General features: G+C 40.7%; 1 protein-coding gene across 3 annotated transcripts in view; it reads left to right on the forward strand.

Annotated features, from left to right (window-relative positions):
* Positions 1–19,220, forward strand: part of SLC25A21 (solute carrier family 25 member 21) — a 542,462-nt gene that overhangs the window by 520,000 nt on the left and 3,242 nt on the right. For all 3 annotated transcript variants that reach the window (XM_088829485.1, XM_088829483.1, XM_088829484.1), the window contains exons 8-9: positions 16,530–16,711; positions 17,605–17,657. In XM_088829485.1, coding sequence (XP_088685611.1) covers positions 16,530–16,711; positions 17,605–17,657 — 235 coding nt within the window. The remainder of the gene's footprint in view (positions 1–16,529; positions 16,712–17,604; positions 17,658–19,220) is intronic.

Here is a 19,220-nt window from a genome sequence, read left to right on the forward strand (position 1 = left end):
CCCATCTTCCTTAACCCCCTCCATCTGGCATACCTCTGTGTGGAATGTCTTCTTGAAGATGCCAGACCCTAATCATAAAGGCCTGTGAGATGGGCGAAGGTTCTCTGTTTATCAAGCGAGCAGCCAGTTGGCCAGTCACTAACCAAGGCATCAGAGTCCCTGCCAGGGAAGGTAAAAAAGGAGGCACATGCTTCTCTTGATCAAGATATTTTATGTCTCTCTGCATATTAACTCCTTAAGTGCCATTGCTTTAAATTATTGGTGCAGTACTGTATGCTTGGATTAGATGGTTAAATTAGTTACAAATAGGTGGTGTGTTGATTATTAACTATTTTGAGTCTTATGTTCCCAGGAACATTACTGCCACCAATGTTTAGGGATAACTTATTAGTGCCTCTTGATGAGAGTGGAAGAGGAGAATGGAAAATCTGGCTTGAAGCTCAACATTCAAAAAATTAAGATCATGGCATCTGGTCCCATCACTTCGTGGCAAATAGAAGGGGAAAAAGTGGAAGCAGTGACAAATTTTATTTTCTTGGGCTAACTGATGCTAAAGCTGAAACTGCAATACTTTGGCCACCTCATGCGACGAGTTGACTCACTGGAAAAGACTCTGATGCTGGGAAGGGTTGGGGGCGGGAGGAGAAGGGGACGACAGAGAATGAGATGGCTGGATGGCATCACGACTCTGTGGACATGAGTTTGAATGAACTCCGGGAGTTGGTGATGGCGTGCTGTGATTCATGGGGTTGCGGAGAGTCGGACACGACTGAGCGACTGAACTGAAGATCACTGCAGACGGTGACTGCAGCCATCAAACTAAAAGACACTGCTCCTTGAAAGGAAAGTTATCACAAACCTAGACAGTGTATTAAAAAGCAGAGACATCACTTTGCCAACAAAGGTCTGTGTAGTCAAAGCTACGGTTTTTCCAGTAGTCATGTATGGATGTTAGAGTTGGACCATAAGGAAGGCTGAGTGCCAAAGAATTAATGCTTTCGAATTGTGGTGTTAAAGAAGACTCTTAAGAGTCCCTTGGACTGCAAGGAGATCCAACCAGTCCATCCTAAAGGAAATCAGGCCTGAATGTTCATTGGAAGGACTGATGCTAAAGCTGAAGTTCCAATATTTTGGCCACCTCATGCAAAGAGGCAGCTCGTTGGCAAAGACCCTTATGCTGGGAAAGACTGAAGGCAAAAAGAGAAAGGGATGGCAGAGGATGAGAAGGTTAGATAGCATCACTGACTCAATGGACATGAATTTGAGCAAACTCTGGGAGATAGTGGGGGACAGAGGAGCCTGGTGTGCTACAGTCCAGGGGTTGTAAAGAATTGGATATGAGCAACAACTAAACAACTAAATTAGTCTCTTGTCAAGCTGTGGAGTCTATAAACAGTATGTCCAGTCAGGAAAACTCCCTGATCTTCCCAAACAGAGGCTGGTGAACACATTTCTTTAACTCTGCACTTACTCCAAGATTGCAGTGTGATGAAAACAGCCATAGAGTTCTAATAAGAGACCTGAATATAATTCCCAATTCTGATACTTACTAGTTTGCCATGTCTCTTTGACAAATTATTCCTGTCTCTGTGTCTCAGTTTTCTTATTTGTGAAATGAAATGTTGACATCATCCTTAAAAGGTTTGCAGGGGAATTAAATAATGTTTGAAAATTATGAATGTTGGACTTTGCATTGCTCTCACAAAATGATGTCAATGCATATAATAGCCACTAACATGTCAGGCTACTCAACTCCAGTTTAAAGTCCCAGATTTTATGAGAAAATTAGAAAACATTTAGAGGAAAAGAATAAAACTCATCTGTAGATAGGGAAATACTGCTGCTGCTGCTACTACTCAAATATTTGAGAGGAAGTATAATTTTTAACCACGTGGAATAAAAGGTTATTGCAGTAATGGGTTTTAAGTCATGATGAATTACATTGAGAATGGTGACAGTTGATTGCCCTTGCAAGGGAGCAAAAAACTGGAGTAAAATAACTTAGGCGTATGCATGAAGAATGTGGGTTAGAAACAAAGGAAGTTTACTGATTGATGACAGTTGGAACAAATTATGGAAGTTAGTTGAAAATGTTTAATAACAGAATAGATTTTTTATCAACATTAATATTCATTTACATAATTAAGATGTGATCCATCAAAAATATTTTACTTAGGCTGCTGCTGCTGCTGCTAAGTCACTTCAGTCGTGTCCGACTCTGTGTGACCCCATAGACGGCAGCCCACCAAGCTCCCCCGTCCCTGGGATTCTCCAGGCAAGAACACTGGAGTGGGTTGCCATTTCCTTCTCCAATGTGTGAAAGTGAAAAATGAAAGTGAAGTCACTCTAGGTGACCTTTTTTACCATAAATTTTTTAAAATTTACTTTATTATGGTAAAAACACCTAACATGAGATCTACATACAACAAATTTTAAATGCTTAATTTATTATTGTTGTCTGTAGGTAGTGTTGTACAGCAGATCTCTAGAGCTTATTCATCTTGTTTAGCTGAAACTTTATGCCTGTTGATTTGTAACTCATTTCCCCCTCCCCCAACCCCTGGCAACCATTGTTCCACTCTTCGATTCTATGAATTTGACAATTTTAGGTATCTCACATAAGTGGAATCATGCAGTATTTGTCTGTGACTGGCTTTTTCACTTTACATGGTACCCTCAAGGTTCATCCATATTGTTATATATTGCAGAATTTCCTTCTTTGTAAAGATGAATAGTATTCCACTGTATATATATATCGGAGAAGGCAATGGCAAGCCACTCCAGTACTCTTGCCTAGAAAATCCCATTGATGGAGGAACCTGGTAGGCTGCAGTCCATGGGGTCACTAAGGGTCGGACACGACTGAGCGACTTCACTTTCACTTTTCACTTTCACACATTGGAGAAGGAAATGGCAACCCACTCCAGTGTTCTTGCCTGGAGAATCCCAGGGACGGGGGAGCCTGGTGGGCTTCCGTCTATGGGGTCACACAGAGTCAGACACGACTGAAGTGACTTAGCAGTAGCAGTAGTATATATATATATATATATATACCATATTTTTAATCCATACATCTGTCAATGTACATTTTGGTTGTATACATATCTTGGCTGTTGTGAATACTGCTATGATGAATATGTTATTGTTGTTTAGTCATAAGTCATATCTGATTCTTTTGTGACCCCATGGACTGTAGCCCGCCAGGCTTCTCCGTCCATGGGATTTCCCAGGCAAGAATATTGGAGTGGGTTGCCATTTCCTTCTCCAGGGGTTCTTCCTGATTCAGGATCAAGCCCACATCTCCTGCATTGCAGGCAAATTGTTTACCACTGAGCCACCCAGGAAGCTCCAATGAAGAATATAGGAGTGCTAATATTACTCTGAGATTTTTATTTCATTTTGTTTGGAGAAATACTAAGAAGTGGGGTTGCTGGATTATATAATACTTCTATTTTTATATTTTTGAGAAACTTCTATACTGATTTCTATAAAACTTACATCATTTTGCATTTCTATCAACAATGTATAAGTGTTCCAATGTTTCCACTTTGGAGAGGTTGGTGAGGTTGGTGTCCTCACCAACACATGTCTTTTGTGTTTTATTATAGTAACCATCGTCACACATTTGAGATGAGATTTCACTGTGCTTTTGATTTACGTTTCCCAGATTATCTATATCTCCCAGATTATTAATGACATTGAGCGTTTCTTCATATGCCTGCTTGCCATTTGTAAGTCTTCTTTGGAAAATGTCTATTCAAGTCCTTTGCCCATCTTTAAATCAGGTTATTAGTTTTCTTGGTATTGAATTATAGGAGATCCTTATGTATTTTAATAGTAACATCTCATCATATGTATGGTTTGCAAATATTTTCTCCCACTCCATAAGTTTTTATTTTACTCCTTTGTTTCCTTAGCTGTTCAGAAGTTTTTTGACATAGTCCCACATGTCTATGTACTTTTGGTGTCATATTGGTGAAATCATTGCCAAGACCAATGGCACCTTTGTTGAAGATTAGTTGACCATTTCCTGGTGGGAAATCCAAGCATATATGCTTGGGCTTCCCTGGTGGTTCAGACAGTAAAGAATCAGTCTGCAGTCCAGGAGACCCAGGTTCCAGCCCTGGGTTGGTAAGATCCCCTGGAGAAAGGAATGGCTACCCACTCCAGTATTCTTGCTAGAGAATTCCATGGACACAGAAGCCTGGCAGGGTCCCAAAGAGCTGACATGACTGAGCGATTAACATTTGCACTCACTACATGCTTGGACTTGTTTCTGGGCTTACTATTCTGTTCCATTGGTCTCCATGTCTGTCTTTGTGTCAGTACCATACTATCTTAATTAACTGTAGCTTTGCAATATATTTTGAAATTAGTAAATGTGTTCCTCTTTTATTTATCTTTCTCAAGGTTGATTTGGCTACTTTTGGTCTTTTGTGATTCCATATGACTTGTATTTTTTTTATTTCTATGAAAAATTCTATTGAAATATTTAGAAGGAAAAATATCAATAACCTCAGATATGTAGATGACACCACCCTTATGGCAGAAGGCGAAGAACTGAAGAACCTCTTGATGAAAGTGAAAGAGGAGGGTGGAAAAGTTGGTTTAAGACTCAACATTCAGAAAACTAAGATCATGGCATCTCGTCCCATCACTTCATGGCAGATAGATGGGGAAACAGTGGAAACAGTGACAGACTTCATTTTTGGGGGCCCCAAAATCACTGAAGATGGTGACTGCAGCCATGAAATTAAAAGACATTTGCTCTTTGGAAGAAAAGTTATGACCAACCTAGACAGCATATTAAAAAGCAGAGACATTACTTTGCCAACAAATATCTGTCTAGTCAAAGGTATGGTTTTTCCAGTAGTCATGTATGGATGTGAGAGTTGGACTATAAAGAAAACTGAGTGCCGAAGAACTGTTGCTTTTGAACTGTGGTGCTGCAGAAAACTCTTGAGAGTCCCCTGGACAGCAAGGAGATCAAAACAGTCAATCCTAAAGGAAATCAGTCCTAAATATTCATTGGAAGGACTGATGCTGGAGCTGAAACTCCAATAGTTTGGCCACCTGATGCAAAGAACTGACTTATTTGAAAAGACCCTGGTGCTGGGAAAGATTGAAGGTGGGAGGAGAAGGGGACGACAGAGGATGAGATGGTTGGAAGGCATCACCGACTCAATGGACATGAATTTGAGCAAACTCCAGGAGTTGGTGATGGACAGGGAGACCTGGCATGCTGCAGTCCATGGGGTCTCGAAGAGTTGGACACGACTGTGTGAGTGAACTGAACTGAACTGAACAGGAATTGCATTGAATCTGAAGATCATTTAGAGTAGTATGGAAATTTTAACAACACTAAATCTTCCAATACCTGAACATGAACTATCTTTGTGTTTGTCTTTTAAAATTCTTCACCAATATTTTGTAGTTTTCAGTATACAGTTCTTTCACCTTCTTAGGTAAGTTTATTACTAAGTATTTTATTATTGTTGGTGCTATTGTAAATGGGATTACTTTTCTAATTTCCTTTTCAGATAGTTCACTGTTAGTGTGTAGAAACAGGAATGCTTTTTATATGATGATTTGTATCCTGCAGCTTTACCAGTTTATTAGTTCTAGATGTTTGTTATAGAGTCTTTAGGTTTTTCTACATATAGTGAAAATGTTAGTCACGCAGTCATGTCCAATTCTTTGACACCCCATGGACTGTAGCCTGCCAGGTTCCTCTGTCCATGGAATTCTCCAGGTAAGAATATTGGAATAGGTAGCCATTCCCTTCTCAAGGGGATCTTCCCAACCCAGGGATAGAACCTGGGTCTCCCACATAGTAGGCAGATTCTTTACTGTCTGAGCCACCAGGGAAGCCTTTCTACATATAAGACCATTGTCATATGTAACAGCAACAATTTTATTTCTTCTGACTTTGATGCCTTTTATTTTTTTTTCTTGCATAATTGCTCTGATTAGGACTTCCATTACTATGTTACTATGATAAGAGCAGGCATCTTTGTCTTGTTACTTAGATCTTAGAGAAAAGGCTTTCAGTTTTTTACCAGTGAATATGATACTTATGCTGGGACTTTATTACATTGAGGTACTTTCTTTCCGTTTCTATTTTCTTGAGAGTTTATCATGAAAACTTGAATTTTATCAAGTGCATTTTCTACATGTATTGAGAGAATCATGTGATTTTTTAAATTCTTTATTCTCTTAATGTGCTTTATCCATATTAATCGATTGTCATATGTTGAACCATCCTTTTATCCCAGGGATAAATCCCACTTTGTCATAATGTATGATCCTTTTAGTGCTGTTGGATTTGATTTGCTAGTGTTTTTTGATAAATTTTACATCGTATTCATTGGGGATCATGTTCTATAGTTTTCTTGTTTGTGGTATCTTCAGCTTTGATATCAAGATAATGCTGGCTTCATAAAATGAGGTGGATGTGTTCCTTCCTGTTCAATTTTTTGTAAGAATTTAAGAAGCATTGGCATTAATAGAAGAATTAATGTTTAGGAGAATTCACCAATGAAACTATCTAGTCCTGGGCTTTCCTTTGTTGGGAGATTTTTGATTGTTAATGTAATTTCCATACTAGTTACAAGTCTATTCAGACTTTTTACTTCTTTGTGATTTAGTCTTGATAGGTTGTTTATTTCTAGGAATTCATCCATTTCTTCTAGATTATCCAGTGTGTTCGTATATAATTGTTCACAATAGCCTTTTATGATCCTTTCTAGTTCTGTGGCATCCGTTATAATGTCAGTTATAATTTCTCTTCTTTCATTTCTCATTTTGAGTCTTCTCTCTTTTTTCTTAATTAGTCTTGCTAAGGGTTTGTCAGTCTTATCTTTTAAAAAACCCAACTCAATTTCATTATATATTTCATTATAGAAATATATAAATACTAATCTTAATATTTCCTTCCTCCTGCTAACCTTGGACTTACTGTTCCCTTTAGTTCCTTGAGCTATAAAATTAGATTGTTTGAGATCTTCCTTTTTTAAAAACTATAGGTGTTTATCACTGTGAACCTCCCTCTTAGTACTCCTTTGCTGAATCTCATAAGTTTGGGTATGTGTTTTCTTTTTCATTTGGCTTGAGGTATTTTCTAATTTTATATTTTGAGCTTTGTACAATAGTCTCCCACTATCTCTTAGACTAGCTTTACTCTTTTTCCTTCCTTTTTCATTTTGCTCCTCTGACTGAATTATTTCCAAGTCTGTCTTTGTGTTTGCTGATTCCTTCTTTTGTTTGATCTAATCTAGTGAATTTTTGATTCAATTATCATGTTTTTCAACTCTATGATTTCTGTCTGGTAATTTTTTATATTTTCTATCTCTTCATTGAAATTCTCACTTTATTCACGTGTTCCTTTGACCTCAGTGAGCATCTTTATAACAGTTTTTTGGAATTCTGTGTCAGGTAAATCATGTAATTCTCTTTCCTTCTAGTCGGTTTCTGGAGCTATATCATGTTTCTTAATTTGGAACATCTTTGCCTGATTGTTCATTTTCCTTAACTGTCTTTGTTGGTGTCTGTGCATTAGACAAGGCAGTCTTCATAGACTAGCCTCATGCAGGAGAAGACCCCCACAATTCAGACTGGCTAGAGATTCTGGGGACCTGTACTAACTCTTTCCCTCCTCAGGGAGAAGCAGGCAGCTGTCATTTTTGTCTTCTTACTCTGTACTGAGCAAGAGGAGAGATATGGTCTCTAGCAGACCAAACCTTCATCTCAGCTCTCCCCAAGGTGGCTAGACTCTACTGGAGCCATCAGAACTCCAAGATAGGCAAGGAATATACCAGTTCTTTATACCAGTTCTTCTTCTCTATACCAGTTCTTCTCATCCAGCCCCAGAGAAGGTGGACATGCAAATTAATCCCTTCCCTCCCCTAGGAGAAGCAGGAAGTTAGGGAGTCTTCCTGTTTATATGGCAATACACTAGGGGCAGAGACTCTGGTGGGATGGTGTGCTGAATCTCCCTACTGAATTCTATAAGTCTGTTCATGTGGACCCAGGCTACAGGAATTTTCAACTAATTTCTAGATTTCTCACGCAGAGAATCTGTCCATGAATTGTTTGGTTTGTGTGAGAAAGAATTCAAGTCTTCCTCCTCTGCCACCTTGCTGATGTCACTCTTTAGCTTTGGGGACATTCTGAATTCACTTCCAGTCTTGTGATTTTATTTTCTACCACTTAAATCTTTCTTGGACTGAGAGGTGATCTCCTTGACTGTTGAAGTGGAATTCAGTCCTGAGAGGCAAGTGAATGTCTCTAATTCTGCTGGTTGATATCTGGCAATCTCAGAGCCTCTCAGTATTTTGACTTCTTCACTTCCAAATAATAGAATCATGGCTCTTTTTTGGTTAATTCAAAATTATATTCATTAGTAAGATGACAGTTTCTGGAAGCTTCGGATGCCTCATCTATTTAGCAATGTTGTGAGGCTTCAATATACAGAAAGTGCTTAACACAGTGTGTAGCAGATTGTTTGTTATCATTATCATCATCAGCTTTTTCCAATTTTTAATAAACTAACAGGGCAAAATGACATCCCAAGTAATATGATAATCAAGCCAGAAGGCTAGGCATTCAGCTAATGCACAGCAACTTGTAACGTACAATAAATGTAGGTTGGATGAATATACAACAAATGAATGGTAAATCAGAGGCAATATAATATAGTGAATGAATTGTAATAAAATGTAATGGTTGGAAGTCTGAAGAACTTGAGTGCAAATCCAAGCTCAGCCTTTTATAAGCAATGTGGTCTTGATCAACTGGCTTAATTCTTTAAGTTTCATGTCCTTATCTATAAAAAGGGGTTATGTACCTAATTCATAGGGTTCTTATATATGCTTTATACATGTTTTTTTGCATATAAAATTGTCTAGAAATAAGTAACTATTATTAACAGTACCATTAATTATCTTACTGAAAGTAATGAAAAATAGCACAAATATCATAAGGTATATTATTTTATTACTTCTGTTTATTTTTACCATTTTATTGTTATTTCCTGTTGTGGTTATTGACAAGAATGATTTACTGATTGCCAGTACAGAATGACCCATTCAAACTATGTCATAGGTTTCACTCAGACCGAACAGCCTCACAGATACACTTTCTTGCTTTGGATGGAGCTGGGGTAGGAAATGGTGAACAGAGTTAACAGTTTCGCATTTGGTTATGCAGCCTTAGAGAAACAAAGACCTGTTTCCACCAAAGAAGGCTTTAAAACGCTCCACAGTACATCTAGATCCCTTTAGAGCATCACTTATCTAGCCAAGCTTCCCTGGTAGCTCAGCTGGTAAAGAATCTGCCTGCAATGCAAGAGACCCCAGCTCAATTCCTGGGTTGGGAAGATCCCCTGGAGAAGGTAGAGGCTACCCACTCCAGTATTCTTGGGCTTCCCTGGTGGCTCAGTTGGTAAAGAACTCACCTGCAATGAGGGAGACCTGGGTTCCATCCGTGGGTTGGGAAGATCCCCTGGAGAAGGAAATGGCTACCCACTCCAATATTCTGACCTGGAGAATACCATGGACTCTATAGTACATGGGGTCAGAGTCATACACAACTGAGCGACTTTCACTTTCATTTTCTTTATCTACCCAAGGATCCAAAAAAAGGAACCATAAGCTTTAGTTAGTTCTAAAAGGTCTTGTAGGTCAAGAAACACCTGGAGTAACTGGCAAATTTGGCCTTGGAGCACGTAATGAAGCAGGGCAAAGGCTAATAGAGTTTTGTCAAGAGAATGCACTGGTCATAGCAAACACCCTCTTCCAACAACACAAGAAAAGACTCTACACATGGACATCACCAGATGGTCAACACCGAAATCAGATTGATTATATTCTTTGCAACCAAAGATGGAGAAGCTGTATACAGTTAGCGAAAACAAGACCAGGAGCTGACTATGGCTCAGATCATGAACTCCTTATTGCGAAATTCAGACTTAAATTGAAGAAAGTAGGGAAAACCACTAGACCATTCAGATATGACCTCAATCAAATCCCTTATGATTATACAGTAGAAGTGAGAAATAGATTTAAGGGACTAGATCTGATTGATAGAGTGCCTGATGAACTCTGGACGGAGGTTCGTGACATTGTACAGGAGACAGGGACCAAGACCATCCCCATGGAAAAGAAATGCAGAAGAGCGAAATGGCTGCCTGAGGAGGCCTTACAAATAGCTGTGAAAAGAAGAGAGGCGAAAAGCAAAGGAGAAAAGGAAAGATATAAGCATCTGAATGCAGAGTTCCAAAGAATAGCAAGGAGAGATAAGAAAGAGTTCCTCAGTGATCAATGCAAAGAAATAGAGGAAAACAACAGAATAGGAAAAACAAGAGACCTCTTCAAGAAAATTAGAGATTCCAAGGGAACATTTCATGCAAAGATGGGCTCGATAAAGGACAGAAATGGTATAGACCTAACAAAAGCAGAAGATATTAAGAAGAGGTGGCAGGAATACACAGAAGAACTGTACAAAAAAGATCTTCACGACCAAGATAGTCATGATAACGTGATCACTGACCTAGAGCCAGACATCTTGGAATGTGAAGTCAAGTGGGCCTTAGAAAGCATCACTACGAACAAAGCTAGTGGAGATGATGGAATTCCAGTTGAGCTATTTCAAGTCTTGAAAGATGATGCTGTGAAAGTGCTGCACTCAATATGCCAGCAGATTTGGAAAACTCAGCGCTGGCCACAGGACTGGAAGAGGTCAGTCTTCATTCCAATCCCAAAGAAAGGCAATGCCAAAGAATGCTCAAACTACCGCACAATTGCACTCATCTCACACGCTAGTAAAGTCATGCTCAAAATTCTCCAAGCCAGGCTTCAGCAGTATGTAAACCGTGAACTCCCAGATGTTCAAGCAGGTTTTAGAAAAGGCAGAGGCACCAGAGATCAAATTGCCAACATCCGCTGGATCATGGAGAAAGCAAGAGAGTTTCAGAAAAACATCTATTTCTGCTTCATTGACTATGCCAAAGCCTTTGACTGTGTTGATCACAATAAACTGTGGAACATTCTGAAAGAGATGGGAATCCCAGACCACCTGACCTGCCTCTTGAGAAACCTGTATGCAGGTCAGGAAGCAACAGTTAGAACTGGACATGGAACAACAGACTGGTTCCAAATAGGAAAAGGTGTACGTCAAGGTTGTATATTGTCACCTTGCTTATTTAACTTCTATGCAGAGTACATCATGAGGAACGCTGGGCTGGAAGAAGCACAAGCTGGAATCAAGATTGCTGGGAGAAATATCAATAACCTCAGATATGCAGATGACACTACCCTTATGGCAGAAAGTGAAGAGGAACTCAAAAGCCTCTTGATGAAAGTGAAAGAGGAGAGTGAAAAGGTTGGCTTGAAGCTCAACATTCAGAAAACAAAGATCATGGCATCTGGTCCCATCACTTCATGGCAAATAGATGGGGAAACAGTGGAAACAGTGTCAGACTTTATTTTGGGGGGCTCCAAAATCACTTCAGATGCTGATTGCAGCCATGAAATTAAAAGACGCTTGCTCCTTGGAAGGAAAGTTATGACCAACTTTGATAGTATATTTAAAAGCAGAGACATTACTTTGCCAACCAAGGTCTGTCTAGTCAAGGCAATGGTTTTTCCCGTGGTCATGTATGGATGTGAGAGTTGGACTGTGAAGAAAGCTGATCGCCGAAGAATCGATGCTTTTGAACTGTGGTGTTGGAGAAGACTCTTGAGAGTCCCTTGGACTGCAAGGAGATCCAACCAGTCCATTCTAAAGATCAATCCTGGGTGTTCATTGGAAGGACTGATGCTGAAGCTGAAACTGCAATACTTTGGCCACCTCATACAACGAGTTGACTCACTGGAAAAGACTCTGATGCTGGGAAAGGTTGGGGGCAGGAGGAGAAGGGGACGACGGAGAATGAGATGGTTGGATGGCATCACCGACTCTGTGGACATGAGTTTGAGTGTACTCCGGGAGTTGGTGATGGACAGGGAGGCCTGGCGTGCTGTGATTCATGGGGTCGCTAAGAGTCGGACACGACTGAGCAACTGAACTGAACTGAAGCTTTAGTTAAGCTGTGGTTCTCAGACTTATGCATCCATCAGAATAATTTGGAAGACTTGTTTAAATAGATTGTTGTGCTCCATCCCTAGAGTTTTGGGTACTGTAGTCCTAGTAAAGCCCAAATTCTCATTTCTAGTAAGTTCCCACATGATACTGATGGTGATGGTTCAAGAACTACACTTTGAGAACCATTGAGTTCACCAATATGGTTGAGGTATTAGTAACCTGACTCCAGAGTGGGAATATTTGCAGAAATATTTTCACTACAGTGAATTGCCTGATAAGTCCCATGAAAATGAGGGCTTCCTGTTTTCAACCCCAGCGTTTTCAACACTGCATTGTCCTTTTCTTACTTTATAAATTTATTGGTAGGAAAAATGATTTGATGAAGTTGATTTTAACTTTTATGAGCCTGATAAAATCTATTGATACTTTCTCCAGAAAAAAACCAAATACACATACACAGAAGCATTGCTTATAATTTCAGGAGGTTCTCAGGTACCTCCCCCACAAAGCCCACCTACCAACCCATAAGAGTATCAGTAGAAAAACTATCCCCTTAAGGCAAAGTCTTGGGTTCACTTGGATGTAACAAAAATTTTCTTCTTATGCTTGGATTTGCACTCAAGTTCTTCTTATACTTCTTCTATACCTTTCAGTTCACTCATTTGTAAAATAAAAGTAAAAATAATAGTCCTTCCCTCAAAGAGTGATTGATAGAGCACACTGAAGAGCCTAATTTGAAAACCAAAACCACTAAATGTTACCTTTTGCCCTCTCTTTATAGTCTGCTACAACAATCCTCATTCTTGAGGCAAGTGGATGCCTCTCCCCAGTAGGGGAAAGATCAGGAAGTATAAGAAAGAAGAGCCCAAAGAGTAATATTTCAAGATTTTACTCTATGCTCACTGCATTCTTTTGCTAAAATCTGGTCACAGGTTGCCATATCATGGTTCTCTCTGTGAGTCACTGAGAAATGGGGTCTGGCAAGCCCAGGCCTAGCTCCGTGACCTGAGAGTCTCAATTCATTTGCCTGGAAATACTCCACTTTGCAAATGTCCAATGCCTTGTCATGTCCCCATGTTAATGCTTCCTGGCAGAAAGACAGAAATGTGAAGTCCTAATAGGGGCTCATTTCCAGGGTAGAAGATACTGAGCTTTGAGAAACAGTGATTAAGAGTAAAGCCTGATCCTCACTGTTTCTACAAAAAAAAAAAAAAAGGTGCAGCGATAAGCTAATCAGCAGACATTTATTTAGCACTTACTGTGTACACTGTGCAGTAGGTGACACAAAGAGGAGTAATATATGCTCCTATGCTGTGTCAGCTCACAGTCCAACAGGGAAGATGGATACAAACAGAAACAAACCAGACACGAAGAGAAGCACAGCAAGAACACAGGACAGGGAGAAATCAGTTTCAATCAGATTCATAGACTTCAACAGAAGTCTCTTGGGCAAGCTGGGATTTAAGCTGTACTGTAAAGAGTGGGGCTGCTGTCCATGAAGATGATGGTGAATGGTATTCTAGGCTGTGTGAATTGTTTGAAAAAAGATGTGGAGTTAGAAAAGTATTTGGTAGAAAATTTGCATGATTATGATTTAACCAGCCTGAGGGTTAAACCCTGAGGGTTGGTTAACCAACCAACCAGTCAGGGTTGGGCATACAGGTGTAGAATTTGAGGCTCGAAAGGTTAAGTTGGAAGCATATCATGGGAAAGAAAGCAAAGGCCAACAAGGAGTTTTGACCTTACTCTCCATGGAGTGGGGAAGGGTTGAAGGCCTTTGAGTAGGGAGGCAGATCTGCTTTTATAAAAAGAGAACCCTGGCGCCACTGCGAAGAACAGGTGACAGAGGCAAGAAGAAAGCAAGACCTGGAAAGTCACAGGCATGAGCTAAAGCCAGAGAAGTGAGGGTAGCCAGAGGGGATGCTGGGGAGGGACATTTGAGGGGCTGCATTCATCCAAGGATGGCTATGACATGCAGCAAATAGAGCAGAGGAGAGCTGGCGGGCTCTCCTCGGAGCACCTAATTCCCAGCCGCGTTGCTGCCTCTTGCAGACCATAGGCTCAGAGGAAGAGGCTGAGAGGGGCCCAGAGGCCTTTGGTGAGCGGCACCTCTTAGCTATCCGCAAAGATTTTTCTCCTCCCTAGAATGCCCAGAGGGATAGCAATTGGCCATCGGCTTTGCCTGTGTAGAATATCAATCAAAATCAATGGTTCTCAGACATGGGCCCTCTGTCTGGCCAGGTGAGAAGTTCTAAATTTCTTTTAAATCAACCTTCAGGCACTTTCCCAGGTGATTCTGATCTGGGAATCTAAAGTGGCTGTGAGGTAGGGCTGGGCATCCACATTTTGTAAAGCTCCTAGGTGACTCTGATGCAGAGCTGGATTTGGGAACTAGTGTGGGACCTTACTGCTAGCTGGGAAATGTGTAGAAACCGTGGGTTCAATGCAAGTGTGTGCTAGTGAACACTATGATGGCTTGAAGACCTTAGTATTTGGTCCCCAACACTGTCTCAAACATAATGACCCTCATTGAGTGTCTTCGTCACCCCTCCCTCCTCAACTCCAATCCTCAGCAAACACATCAGGAGAGGGGGAGAGCTGTGTGCTTGACAGGATCCCCTGAATGTCCCAAAAGGTCTGTGTGCATACAAGTCATCACTTTCACCTTTGTCCTTGGCCATGTCACAGGAGCACCATGAGGGTCTCATTACAGGTGTTTTGAGACTTTAGAAAACAGGCTACATAAAAATACTATCCATTTTCTGCCAGGCTCATACAGTATTCATAGCACTTTTATTATTGTTGTTTTTATTTTTCAGAGAAACCATACAGTACAAGGGTAGGGTAAACAAGGGTAGATGTTAAACATGTCCCTACTGTCCACTGGGCTCCATGGGATGCAATGGCCAGTGCATGGTCAGACACCCAGAACTGGCTGTGAATCCACCACCCTCCTGAGCTCCAGTTTTGCTCCTGTGCCAGCATGGAGGAGGGTAACATAAAGGCATTTTTCTCTCCTTGTAAAAGAGAAGAAAATGGGGGAAGGGGAATTATTTAAACACACCTCACTCATACTGCAATCACAGCATTGTTTTTCCTGTTGAAACACCCTGTTGGTTTTTAAATCCCTTTAAACCTACTCGGCACCTGTATGGCCCAGATCCAAGAATTATTATCGAACCCCTCGCTTTTTATATTTAAACACGTAGGAGTTTCTGTGATGGTATCTGGCTCTTGGTTTCGTTGAAAATTTCAGAGTTTCCAGAATTTTTCTTCTTCCATCAAAACTAGAAGCATGCAATTCTCAGACCTGATTTTTTTTTTAATTAAGCAGGGAATAGTTCTCCCCTTAAGTTCTCCTGCTAGATAAAATAGCATCATGTCACGACCCGGTGTTGTTCCTCTCTGAAGACCTTTCTGAAGTACTAACCAATAGAGGGCAGGGGGAGGATGGGGGAGGTCTCTGTCAGCAACTTACGGTGTGTGAGATGACCTTTCTCTAGGGTAAGGACTGAAGCTGAGAGTAAAATGAGAACTTCCCGGCAAATTCATTATAACACAGTATAATGTGAGCTCGCTGGGCACAAAAATAGGCTGAAGTAAAGCAACTTCAACATCAGGCCTAATTAAATACTTTGATGTCAGAAAGCAGAGCAGGCAGGGGTGGAAAATCAAATCAGACCAAAGTGAAGGACCTAAATTCAAATGGAAAGAAGAAATATTTCTCCCTCTCTGTCTCTCTCTCTCTCCTTTTCTTCCTTTGCCATGAAGGAAGAATACGATTGAGGAACAATGGGCTATAAATTCTTCAGCCAATTAGTCCAGTGACTTACTACTGTTTCTAATGCACAGAATATCACAGGCTGTTTTGCAGCCTCCCCAAGTTGGTTTGTTAATAACAGGAAGCTAGCACTTCTCAGTACAGTGGATCAGCTACACGTGAAAATAAATGCAAAAAACCTGGAGGGGAATAGCAGCAGACCGAGAGTAGCCTTGATTTAATTTAACATTTGGGGGTCCACACACAAATGAGCATTTTAGTAGGCTTCATGGTGGAAGTTGCTGTCATTTGTAAAATATTCTGGCCAATTAGCTAATAGTGTGCTTGGATTTCTCCTGTTTTGATACAGTAATACTAAGTACATTGTGAAGCCCAATTATACAAATCATCCCCATATGCCATACCAGTCTTTCTTTATGAACTGTGTTTATAAATCCTGTGTGAGGAAATGTGTACTTCAGCAATTTAGACCATGTGTAAAAACATAGCCAATGGGATTGTCAAGAAAACAAGTTCCAGCCTAGGAAATCCTAATGTGTTCCGCTGGAATAACAGGAGGGTGCCAGGCAGTGCAATGCTCTGCTTACATACATATTGCTTTATCGTGTTTAACCGATTTAGGGGCTTCCGCTTCCCTTTCTGTTATTTTATTCTTCTTTTCTTTTAGGATCCAACCTTGGAGTTTTTCAGAAAATTTGGGATTGGTCTTCTCTCAGGCACAATAGCCTCAGTCATTAACATCCCTTTTGATGTTGCCAAAAGTAGGATTCAAGGGCCTCAGCCAGTTCCTGGAAAGATCAAGTACAGAACCTGTTTTAAAACAATGGCCACGGTCTATCAGGAAGAAGGGTAACACATTCTTATTTTAATAAATGAGCAAAACTAAAGCACTGCTAAAACTGTATTGTACTTCCATTTTGATGAGGGCCATTAAGCCCTCCTGCATTGGGTCTGTGTCTGAGAAGCTTTAGGGAATAGATGAGGAACTTTGTGAGATACAGTAATGAGATGTTGGCAAAAACCTTCTTAACACCAAGAAACATGAGCCACGATCATTCAGTATGCAGTATGTTTGTCCAATGCCAAGGTGAACTTTCCGCTTGACAGTTTGCATAATACACCATTGCATATAACATGCCTTGTTCCCACATGGGCAGGAGAGTGAGTGTCCTCTGACTATAAACCTAATCAAAATGTCACCTAATTATATTCTCCCGGGAGAGTTAAACATGAGAGTTCTGTGAAAGTAGTTTTCTTTTAAAGTCTGTGCCTTTTTCTGCTGGTCTTTTTTTCAAGTCTTGTTTTTTTCTCTCTGCCCCTCCTCACCAGGTCTGATTCTCAAGTAGGCAAGTAATGTTTTACGATTTTGATCTAAACTGCATCATATTTCTTTTTGTGAAGACTAAGTCTTTTAAACTCAATTACAAGAGTCATTTTGTCCATATACACAGCTGTCTTAAAAGTAAGGCCTGTCTTGAACACAAAAACTATCTCGCTGATGAAAATCCTATTTCTGATGGGACAAGATCAGCATAGCTTGAGTAATAAAGAATTAACTCTTTCCTCTCATCCAATTTGCTGCAGGGAATACTTGGCCAGAGACTATCTGTTTGGGGATTTGAAAATTTTTTTCAAATGACTTGTTTGGGTAAATGCTGGGTCAACATCTCTATAAAGCTGAGGTGCAAATCCATTGCATGTTCCGAATAAGAATGTTTGTGTTCTTTCTCTCCCGGTTCTAGCATTTTAGCTTTGTATAAAGGCCTGCTTCCCAAGATTATGAGGCTCGGACCAGGTAATGATGTTTTCATTCCTTATATCCTTCCTTATTGTTCTAGTATCCCTTTGTATCCCTTTTTAGTTGTGTCTATCTGTACACAGTAAAAGTGTGTCACACTGTGAAACATGGAAACCTGAAGAATAAAAAGTTGTGTAGCAGTAAGTCACACAGAGTCGGACACGACTGAAGTGACTTAGCAGCAGCAGCAGCAAGACACTGCTGCTAATGGACACTAAGGGAGTCCATTAGGTGTGCTGTACTTTTGTTTATAAGGTATTATTTATGGCCTTGCTGGAAGCTGATAGAAGCCAAAGCCCAGCTTAAGTCAATAGGAAAGGATCCACAGTCATTTGGGAGTTTGAGTTTGAGTGGCTTCTGGCTAAAGGGGAGGATTTTCATTGAGTAAGGGACCAACCCAATAAACCTTTCCCTGGTTCTTCTAGTTCATTCTTGCTCCTGCCTCAACTTCGCTTGACAGAGAGAGAGTAGGAGGACTACTCCTTGAACAGCCAGGGCCACTCTCCTCACAGTCGCCTCTGGGGAGGGGAGCGGGGGAAGCTGCAGCCTGGCTCTCACCTTCCTGGCTCCTGTCAGCGTGATGGTGGAGGGGATTGGCTCGGGGCCTTACCTCAGGATGCCAGCCCACAAAAAGCCGGCTGCCATTCCCACAGGGAGAGTCAGCTGCCTCTATGTAAATAGATAAGAAAGCAACTGCCGCAGACTCTACCACCTGGGCAAATAGTCTTGGATTATAAGCAACCTTGTGAATAAGTACAGAAGTATGCACTAGACCACACAGTTTTTTTTTTACCAGGCCACACTCACCTACTTAGACATCCTGGTAATCTCCCCCAAACCTTCCCCGCTCCTCCCCCCTCTCCCTTTCCCCTTCTGTCCTCCCTTTGAACACCCGATGTGCCCCTCCCCTGCCACACTCACACACGTGCATATTTACATTTAAATCTCAGCCTTTCTGCCAACCTGAGATATAGAACAACAGTCTGTAAATTGAAGCTGGTGAACAGTTCATACTTTCATATATTTAGAAAACACTTTTACAATTCCCAGTCCATCTATCCCAAACTTCCTAGGCATTTAAGCATGGATTTTTGCTTCACATTTGAGATTCAGACTTCTTATTGGTCCATGTATAAAAAATGAACTCAGTCATAAAGAATATTGGTGATTTGGTGGAACTCTCTCTGCAAGAATGTGGTGTTTTTCCTTCACCACACAGTAAAAACCTGCTAGTAGACCTAGTATTAGAGAAAATCATAGGACTGACCCTCCTCCAGCATTCTCAGGAGGCCATGGGCCTGAAAAGGGAGAGTGATCAGGGAGAGTTTAGCTAAAACGGTAATTGACTGGAACCTCAATCCAAAACTCTTAAATAATCTGACCCCAAGTTTTGTTAGAGGCTTACAAATGTTTGGTTGGCTTTTTAAATGTTTTTGCATGAGGTGTCCTGAGTTGCTGTGGTGTTAAATCCAATGAAAAGGGTTGTTGTGAACATACGGTCCAGGCTAAATAAAATTGTGAATAACTGGTCTCCACTGTCATCCCAAACATTCAAGTCCT

This window comes from Moschus berezovskii, chromosome 21 (genome assembly GCF_049115385.1).
Source record: "Moschus berezovskii isolate FMDL1 chromosome 21, NW_MosBer_1.0, whole genome shotgun sequence".
NCBI lineage: Eukaryota > Metazoa > Chordata > Mammalia > Artiodactyla > Moschidae > Moschus > Moschus berezovskii.